The sequence below is a fragment of the Pleuronectes platessa genome, chromosome 5 (genome assembly GCF_947347685.1).
Source record: "Pleuronectes platessa chromosome 5, fPlePla1.1, whole genome shotgun sequence".
Lineage (NCBI taxonomy): Eukaryota > Metazoa > Chordata > Actinopteri > Pleuronectiformes > Pleuronectidae > Pleuronectes > Pleuronectes platessa.
The window spans coordinates 11,263,569-11,273,921 of NC_070630.1; the positions used below are offsets into that span (position 1 = coordinate 11,263,569).

Sequence of the window (10,353 nt, forward strand, 5' to 3'; positions counted from 1 at the left end):
CCCTTCTGGCTGGGGCTTCCAAAGTCCTTTGAAACGCTCCTGCATGCGACATCCTTCATCATCCAGAACTTAGTAATAAATCCACAATGTATACTATATATGTAATGGTTTTTTTTCACCCACTGCAGACAGGAATCGCAAACATTACATGACGATAAAACACAAAGGAAAAACCTTGTGACAGTTGGTGCTGTTTGCTTTGTTTATTAGAGGTATATTGTCAAACATTTTACAAGCTTTTGCTTAAATGTTTCCATTGAGAGAGAAAAATGCGACATTGAAAAAACAATTTACTAAAGCTCAGCAGAGAACACGTTTACAGCCCCTGTTTGAAAGGCACTAAAGTCCCAGGTTCAATATCACTCTTCCGTTGTTTTTTTTTATCTTGACACATGCAGACACAACTAACAAAGACACCTGCTGTTACACACTTCAGTAGCTACAATACACAGAGCTTTCAGTTGACTTGTTAGTTGAGCTTTTGATGCCTGCTACCATGTGTTGAACACCAAAATATGTGCAATGGTAAAGTGGTGAGGTTGAAGTAACTGTTAATTCAACACACTGAACATTTGTACGGATGAAAAGCCTCCATAACTTACTCCCTGTCGACCGCGGTCTCTCAGTTTGCTGTAGGCTTTGTTGAGTGCAGGTATCTTAAATACTTTCAAGATTAAATACACCATATTGCTGCTATTTAAATACATATTGTGTCTTTTAAGTTAGAATTGCCATTCATGTTCATGAATTACGTAGAATCACAAGACAACCGTCACTTGGATTTTCTTCACGTCTGCAAAAGAAATGTACAAAAAAAAAGTCTCTTTTTTTAAATAATAGTGATAGTAGTACATTCAAACAAATAGCATAATAGTTCCTCAGCATTATTGTTGTGGTTTTAAATAGCTTGTGATGTAGGGGTGCTTGTGAGCCACAGTCTGTGCCCTTACTTCTTGGTTCAAATACTGCAGAAACAACGCTGTCACACAAAGTCTAGATTCCATGCTGGTGCCATTGTCGTATTGCTAATTACAGTTCGTCATCAGTGAGTCCATCAGAGAGACACAGAATTGTTTAAACTCTGCCTCAGCGCTTCAAATGCATTTCCACAACGGCCTCTGTCTGTCATCTCGTCCGCCCTCCACTGCAGCTAGGCACGCGCATGCCTGTCAGACACTGATGTGGGAGTGATGTGCGTCAAACACTTGAATATAGAATAGACACCTTCTGATGTTAAAGCGCTGGTTCCTCGTGAGAGAAGAAATAGCTTGTCGGTTGATGGTGCACACAGCTGTATTGTTGCTAAATGGGAAAACGAGAAAAGTCATTCCTGGCAGTTTATCTGTGTTTTTCTTTCTCCTCTTCCTCTGACTAATCGTCTTATCTCTGTGTGGTCGATCGTGTCTGTTTCTCTTCCTCGTCTTTCTATGACACATTCTTCTTGCACCTGATAATGAGGATTTAGCTGCTATATCCATTATCTCCCTCCTGCTGCTACATTTGTCTCTATCAGTCTGTTTACAGTTATCAGGCTTTTGCACCATCTTCTTCCACCATCTGCTTTTTTCGCGCTTCTGTCTTCGCCTTCGATTACAAATCTGTCCATGTCCCGACTCTCCCTGCTGAGTCTCTGCAGCCCACTACCGGCAGCCGCAGCCCTCCACCACCATGTCCTGGTAATTCTTCAGCACCACCCGGTCTTGAGGGTCCAGGTAGAGCAGGGCGATGGGGCTGAGGGAGGTGGGGACGCAGCAGGCCCGTGGCACTGCTCCATTCACGGAGTTTACCAGAGTTTGCACCATGGCGTGGCTCGAGGAGTTCATGTGGTCGGCCAGGGGGAAGCGACACTCTCCCAGGCAGAAGAAGGCGTCGTAGCCGCTGGGTGCGATGATCCACTTGTGCCAGCCGACATCGTTGAAATCTACGTACAAAGGATGGCGGCGGCATCTGTTACGAGAAAGGCGTTTCAGTTTCGCAGCACGCCCGCCATTTCTTTTCACCCTCCCTCGCTCGCTCCAACCAACCCCATCCTTATCAGCCCCCCAACCCGGCACTGTGTAAACAGTTTTTTTGGCCCTTGCCCAGGCTTGGTCCCTACTGCGGCCCTTGCTACTGCTCCTCGCCCTCTCTTTTGTCCCTTTTCTCCCTCTCATCCTTTGGCCGCCACTAGGCGTCCTCCTGACATGTTTGACCAAAGGCTCTCCACGCCCGTCATGACTATAAGTCACCAAGAGGGGTCTCTCCTGGGCCCAGCTATGCTCGTCTTGACCCACAGACCTGCATACCCTCAGGTGGCCCTTTTTGGGCTTCTCTGCCTCCTCCTCACTGGCTGCTGAGGAGAGGCTCCGCTCAGGGAAGGAGGAGGTGCTGTTCTCAGGTCTGACCTCCAGGAGAAAGCCCAGGCTGCCACTACGAGAGAGGGCCTCATGGAGGAGCTCCGCACTTAGGGTAAAGGCCTCCCAGAAACCACTTGCTTTATGACTGTGGAGGCCAGAGGTGAGCAATCTTGTCTCCAGCAGGGTGGGCTCCTCGTGCTGCTCAGAGAGGTACAGGTTCAATCTGTGGGGGCCGGGGCCCAGGGAGGCTCTGACACTGCGGAGGAGCCGTAGCTCAGCAGAGAGCACTCTCTCATCCTGAGGGATGGAGGAAACATTGAAGAAAATGGGCACCCTCTTACGATCGTCTGCGGTGGAACTGTCTCTAGGGTGCTCTAAGAGAAAGATGAAGAGAGACAAGACAGTGTGGGGGTTGGATTTACTTCATTTTACAGGAGATTCAAAAAAGCTATATTTCTTCTCGTTAAGTTACCAAAGCCTGGTCCGGCCTTGGCATATATGCTGTAAGTGCTTCTAATTGTTATGTTCAATCTCTAGTGAATTGTTTACTATATTTATTGTATCAGAATCAAGGCTAGATTACCGACAAGGCAAAGTTGGCTGTGACGAGGGCATTATACATTATAACAATAGCATTGTCCCAGCTTATATTGGATTTATTGTAAATTTTTAAAGGAATTCCCTGAACCAAGGTACAATATTATCTAATATAAACTTCCAATAATGTCAATTTGAGCCTTTAAAAGCCTTTACTTTGAAATCTATTATTTATCCAACAACATGCATTCAGTTATGCTAAATCTGATAAAGGGACCTTGCATAAAAATTGATTTGCAAGAGCTTTATCATTTTAGTTTTTTTAATCTCCACATAATGCTCCTTTAATGCTCTTAAATGTCTTGGAAAGCAATATTTGATTAAATTAAAACAGGCGATACATTACATTACAAGAACTGGTTGCACTAAAGTTATTTGGACTTTGGAGGTCCTGTAAGAGGATAATACATATATGAGCAGAAGTGTCCATGCAGAGTGAGCACATATCTTTGATAAGAAGACTTTAGTGATTGTGACAATCTGGCTTATGTAAGAGGACTGGATTTTATTCAGATTTTCGATTGTTAAGTGTGTCACAACAAACATCACCTGCGGTCATAAATAAGATCTTTATCCTGAATCTATGGCTAATAAAAGAAAACAACAGTAAACAGTTTCTCTGGAACAACAGTTCAAGGTCAAGCTCAATTCAGACAATGATCCAGATATTTGAATCCAATAAATTGTTTGACAGTATGACGTCATGACGAGCTTACCACTGTGGTGAAAGCTACGGACAGTGTTGGCCTGCTGGATGTGCTGGCTCGGGAAGCTGAATGTAGGGTCCTCCACTAGATGGTACTGCTGCTGGTGGAAGCGGTAAAGATCCAGGAGGTACCGGGGAACCGGCACTCCGGGCCGAGGGTCGGGCTGCGACTGGAGGCCCAGCCGGCTCAGGAGGAGAGTCTGGATGGTCTGGGCCAGACTGGGCTCCAGGAGGGAGGAGGCAGGTGGGTGCGACAAGGGGGAAGGCGTGGGGGACACCCTGCCATGGTCGATCTCGCTGGGGTCTCCACCCTGGCGACCAAACGAGGCTTGAGGTAGCAGCAGGACCATGAGGAGCAGGAGGTTAGCAGGGAACATGGTGGACCTGGGAGGGGGATGAAGAGAGATGATTGTGGGACAGGTGTGGACATGTAATGGTAGAGAGGACAGACAAAAAAAGAGGAAAACTCATAAAGACAGGTTGTACAGCACTTCTCTCTCTTTTCACAGTCCTTTGAATTTATGTGTTCCTGTTTTATACAGGATCTATGTAAATCATATGATATAATGACACAATTTAAAGTGTTTGTTGAGAAATCTGCAAAAGACATAGCTCCTACAAATGCTCCGGGACTCTGTATATCATGCTAGTGTCTTCTCCTTCCTGGACACACTAGTTTCTCATTAGTCCTCAGCCTTCATGTGGCATATGTTCAAGAAATTTACTGTCCACAAATACATGCGAGGTTGCTTGCTTGTTACTCATGGCTGTAAAAATTTGCTACTTTTGCTTTTTTCTCTGCTAATTTATGGCCTTTTACCCCCGAGACCCATACATCTCACAGGACACCTCAGCAGGAGTAATTAACACGTCACTATCTGGGATTTAATCCTCCTGAGTGTGAAAGAGATCATAGTCCTGGATATGACAGATAGAATCAAGGGATGTGGACTGTGGACTGCCATTGACAGATAGCTAGACTTTTATATCTCTCTTCCCCTTCAAATCATTGGACAGTGTAAATAAATCTATTCTACAACTTCCTCCAACTCATTTCATCTAAATTAGAGCCTCATCATAAATAACTATAAATAAAAAGAAAACACAAATTCAATAGAATATATGATTTTTCTTCTTTATTTTGTAAAGTAAAATGTAAACACGAGTGAAGATCTTGTCTGTATTGTTTATCCTGTAAAATAAGTTCATTTATATGAACATTTGTCATTTAATTCTGATATCAGGTATGAAAAAGAGTACGGAAATTTTTTCTATCAGATAATGGAACTGACGACTTTGAAGTGTGTCTATGCATTATGTTGAAGTTAAATTTTGAAAATAAATATCATATGTTAAAGAAACTGAGTTAAAGTTGGTTATTTCAAAGGTGTTACATAATTGCATATACCCTAGGATGAGTGTGTGCATTATATTGTCTTGTTTCACGTCCAAAATCTGCAGGAAATGTGAAAATAAAAAGTAAGATTCTTCAGGGCTTTGTGTGGAAAAACAGATTTAATACAGGATGATTATGACCTGGTACTGGGAAAGTTAAATCATCTTTACTTTGCATTCAGTGGTAATGACAGCCATCCCACACTGCTCAACTCATTTGTGTGTTTGTGCACAAACATGCAACTGTTGTGGGACAAACGTCGGTTCCTCTTTAATCTGAATTCTTCTATGCAGAAGTGTGTGCTGTTGTGTTATGGATTCCCTGTCACATAGAAGATTTTCTGTCCCTGGATCATGAATTCTGACCCGTGCGGTTTTCCTTTAGCTGAACTTTACTCTGTTAACTTTGCCTTTCTGCTGACTTAAACCAAGAGATCAGCTTATCTCCCTCCCAGTGCGGGAACATGACCACAGACACGGGTCACACAATTACCACTGTGACCTGGCTAACACCCTGCACCTCTGAAGTGCAGCTGTTAATAACTGAGCCAGTAATTAGAAACCTGTTAGAGTTAAGGGCCTTTTCGACATGAAGAGGTTGAGGTGAGACGCAAAAAAAAGAAAAGGTCAAAGCTGTTGACCTGACAATCTGAACTGCAAATGAACTAAACCTCTACTGGCATCATGTCACCCTGGAGAAGGAACAAGTATAAATGATCTGTTTGTTTGCGTCGATCTCTTTCCTTGTCCAAGCACTCTCGTATCACTCCTCTCTATCTCTCTATCTCACCTCTGTAAGGGACAGAGGATTGATTAGGCCCTGTGCAGTGAGATAACACAGGCGTTTATGGCTGAGCGAACACGTAATGACACTGTAATGACGGCTAATCTCATCACTCTGCCTGAAATAAAGGGTTATAAGTAGGTCACAGGTGTGAAGGTGTATATATTTTTATGCAGGTGTAATTGCGTGTTTGTGTAATTGCGTGTGTGTGTGTGTGTGTCTTGGTCATGTGGTATGCGGTTCAAAGGGCAGCCCTGGGAAAATGAGCCACCTCCAAAGCGTGGGATCGACGCTAGCTGTCCATTAAACGCTCGCAGCCACACCCAAGGCTGCTTTTACCTGAGGCAACGCGGTGGAGGACAATTACAGATTAGACACTGTGCAGGACGCCCTCTCCCATAAAGTGCGGAGGCTTGTAAAACAGATTAAGGACAACAACACCACCTCTCTCCTGTACTTTCCTCACCTAGAAAAAAAACACCCAGGTGACTCCGAGGTTCAAAGGTTCACACAACAAGGTCGTCACTCAGCACAGGGTGTGCCTCAGCATGGGCGACCGAGACGGAGGAGCATTGACGCAAAGAGAGAGAGAGAGAGCGAGAGAGAGCGAGAGAGCGCGCGCGAGAGAGAGAGAGAGAGAGAGAGAGAGAGAGAGAGAGAGAGAGAGAGAGAGAGAGAGAGAGAAAAACGGAGGCCAGCTCGCCCTACATCTCTGTGACACACATGCAGCCTCTCTCTCTTCTCCCTGGGCGTTTGTGTTGTGACTGCTTCTATCTAATTTAAACCGGGCAAAGACTATCCAGGCCCAATTTCATGCGTCATGTGCGTCAGGGTGCCCCCCCCCTGAGATCGCCTCATTCCAGTTTACCGAAAAACAGACATTTTTATGATTACAACTCCCCCAGTTCCTCCTTTTAGCTCAGACTTAAAAAAAATATTTTCATCTCTTTTAAGAATCTGGCATGAACACGGACTAATGAAATGTTCTCGTGGGTGAAAGGAGGAGAGCTGAATGATGAATGGATCACGGATAAAGGTGGGATGAAGGGTTGCGGCTCAGCAGCAGCATATTTATTTCTTTTTTTTTCGGCGTGCAAACATGCAGCTCAGCCTATTAGACATATTGGATGTGACCTGACCTCCCGAGCAGACAGTGGCGTGACCCTGGCGGGTGGCGGGCGGGTGTCGTCGCCGGCCTGCCTCGTGTCCTTCTGGTCTCGCTGATTAAAACCTCCGACCTCTGATGTCTTCTGTCACGCTCCTCTCTCTGCCCCTCTTTTTATCTGTTTATTTCAAACCCTGCTCGCTTTCCTCTTCCTCCTTCCTCTTTGCATTCCATGAACTTTGTCCCATCGCTCTTTCCTCCATGTTGTCATACGCTAAGTGTTTTTGTGCTTCTCTGCATCACCTTCCCATTCCCTCTCTCCCCCTTCCCTCCTCCCCGCATAAACGTTGCCCTTTTTTCCTATGCTTTAAATGAATGGTGTTTTTGCGGAAGAGTGCGGCTGACTGCTGTCGGGGCCAGAGGGCCGGAGTGTCACCGCAGCCGGCTGATTTATCCACCGCCGCTGTCTTCATGTTATGCCTGGTCCCTCAACTTTCCCTTCCTGTTGTTCTTCCCGTGTTTCTTTTCCCAAATTCCTCCTCTTGCTCTCGCTGATTTCTCCCTCACCCCGTCCAGCTCTCATTTTTCTGTGCTGCCGTCTCCCATTCTTTCAGAACATGATACGGGCAGCGTTTATGCCACAGGGTTCATTTTTTTCGCTCTGAGCTTACTCGAGTACTTAACAACTATGTCATGTTGGACAACCTCAGGAACCTGAATGTGATGCACAGCATGCACGTCCACACCTGAGAACACCTCAGAGGATACGTGTGCTCAGTGCGGCTCTTTTTCCACAGTGGCCCTCACACTGTTAAATCAAATGAGCATGCTTGCTATAGTATAATCAAATGTGGGGTTATGACTGCATTATATTCCACATGTTTAACTAGTCATTAACGCACCACTTTGAGCTGCGGACCTAACATTTAATGGGGGTGAGGTGAGAGGTGGTCCAACACAGTTGCGAGGGGAGTTGTAATTCTGCTTTCTGAGGCGTGACAGATGAAATCATTAGAACAATATTCAAGGTATACGCTGCTGTGTGGTTTTATTGGACTCCATTAGAACCGCACTTTAATTCATCCCAGCTGGACCGTTTAGCTGGCTAATGACACAGACGTCAAACACACACACACACACACACACTAACAATCACATACACACACACACACAAACACGATAAGAACACTACTGGGTTAACAGCTGGGCGGCACCAACACGTACGCAGAAACACAAGCCAAGATGTATAACTATGGAGAAATTGGGTTGTTAATACGTGACAGCATTGGAAATAGATTTAGACACACACACACACACACAAACAGAGAGAGCGAGAGAGAGAGAGAGCGCGAGAGAGAGCGCGAGAGAGAGAGAGAGAGCGCGAGAGAGAGAGAGAGAGACTGGTGGATCGCTCTGTCTTTATTGCTGCACTCTGTAAAACTGTAACTTTGTGGGTTTATCTAAGGTGGGAGACTCCAACCTAAACCTAATCCTATAATACGTCCTCACCTTCAAACTTAATGATTTACGTTGTAGCGACTTCCTTTTTGTTTCCATTAGGAACACAAGTACCCAAAATGTGACCAGTTAGGTCCCTACAAAATCTGTAATACCTGGACCACACACACTCACTCATGCACACACGCAAGCACGCACACACACACACACACACACACACAGACACACACTGGTTTAGTTTGGTGGATATTCAACTATGGATAAAATCTTGTGCTTTCCTGATAAAACTACACAACTGCCCAACTGATATCATAAACACAAACACAGACACACACACACAGACACAAAAACACGCACACGCTTATATTTTGGCTTTAGTCTTTTTGAGCTGAGCATCAACAGGTCTCCATGTCTTCACAACTCATCTCCTTCAAACTCGTATTGCCTGAGCCAGGGACGCCCGGAGGTCTCTGGGTGTCACAAGTGCATTGTGGTTAACAGGAGTCCCCCAACCCCCCCCCCCCCCACCCCTGCTGAGGCACATCGCTGCAGAGGCATCGGTGGAAATACTGAGATATCCACCCCGTGACTCCCGAAGGCTGCAGAGACTGCTCTCGTTGTGTGTCTGACAGCTGAACCCATGTGAAATACAGAACAAAAACACACCTCTGCTTTTCACATTAAAAGCTGCAGAGTGTGACGACTGACGGGCAGTTCAGACTGTGGACGTTGCAGAGGTGGTGAGTTACGTTTTGCTCTTTGAACTCATAATGGGAACATTATTCTTGGACAAGTTGCTTACCGGACAAGATTTTGATTGAGCAACACACTGTGCCAGCAGTGTGTTGCATGTGTAATAGTGTGTGTTTGTGTGTTTTTCCCCAGAGTAACTAATGGGTTCAGCAGTGCTGTTCCTGTGGCCTGTGGCTTGACAGACATGTGTGCATGTGTGTGTGTCTGTGTGTGTGTGTGGTTGTGTGGAGAGGCATGTAGTACTCACGTCCAGGTGTGGTGGGATGTATGCAGAGTCCATGGTTTATCCTTGAGCTCCAGTGTTACGATCCCTCGGCTCTCGCTCCCGCTCCTTTGGACAGAATGGACACAGTGGACTCTTTACCTCTAGTTTTGCCTTCTCTCGTTTTCTTTTTCTTCCCTTAGAGCCAGTGTCTGTCTCTCCTATGCCTCCTATTTAAGTGGCCTGTAGGTAATGCTGCTCGCTCCATGTTTCCCTCCCCTCGCTCAGCTTCTCATCCTGTTGTCAGTGTCAGATAAGCAAACTCTTAAAAACATCCACCGGCTTCCCTTCTGCCTGCCCGCCTGACCCCCGCTCGTAGGCAACTCCCTTTCTCTGTCGCCTGCACTTCCACCCCTTGCTTGTTTAAAACACCCTGGCACTGTCGCTGTGCATGAACGCTGCAGGAGGAAGATGACTTGTGTCCATGTGTCTATCAGTCTGTCTGTGCTGTATCACTGGCAACAACTCCCTCTTGTTCCTAAACCGCCTTACTACGAGTCTCCCTTCCTCTCCACTCAGTTCCTCCCTTTTGTATCTCCTCCCCTTTTCCTCTCTCTCTTTCTCGCCCTCTCTCCCACACACATCCACCCACACACACACACACACAATCACACACAATCACACACACCTTTTGGGGATTTTTTTCCCGATGCAATTAAGCGGCCAGCTGGTAAACTCAGTTTAACTCTAATTGACTTTCTTGGCCACTCAGATCCTCCCAAATAGTGATGTCACTAAGACCGGTCCCAGTTCATTCACAGGCTGTTCACACACACACACACACACAAAAGCAAACCCACAAGCATGTCATCAAAGACATATGCATACTTGCTTTACACTCAAATGAAAACACACACACATACACACACACAAACACACAGACACACACACACACACACACACACACACACACACACACACACAAGCAAACACACAAGCATGTCATCAAAGACATAT

The 10,353-nt window shown here is 45.7% G+C and overlaps 1 protein-coding gene across 1 annotated transcript; it reads right to left on the minus strand.

Annotated features, from left to right (window-relative positions):
* Nucleotides 1-188: 188 nt before the first annotated feature.
* bmp16 (bone morphogenetic protein 16) lies at nucleotides 189-9,935 on the minus strand. The gene is made up of 3 exons (XM_053422395.1): nucleotides 9,382-9,935; nucleotides 3,650-4,023; nucleotides 189-2,710 (listed from the first exon to the last, which is right to left on the minus strand). Exons 2-3 carry the CDS (start codon nucleotides 4,014-4,016, stop codon nucleotides 1,641-1,643), a joined length of 1,437 nt encoding a protein of 478 aa, XP_053278370.1. The 5' UTR covers nucleotides 4,017-4,023; nucleotides 9,382-9,935; the 3' UTR covers nucleotides 189-1,640.
* Nucleotides 9,936-10,353: the final 418 nt, after the last annotated feature.

Bases quoted from the DNA above. Each gene is read 5' to 3' on its own strand.
- bmp16 (XM_053422395.1), bottom strand. From the start codon at position 4,016: ATGTTCCCTGCTAACCTCCTGCTCCTCATGGTCCTGCTGCTACCTCAA. The intron at 2,711-3,649 runs GTAAGCTCGTCA...TCTTTCTCTTAG, and splicing joins CCGTAGCTTTCACCACAGTG to AGCACCCTAGAGACAGTTCC.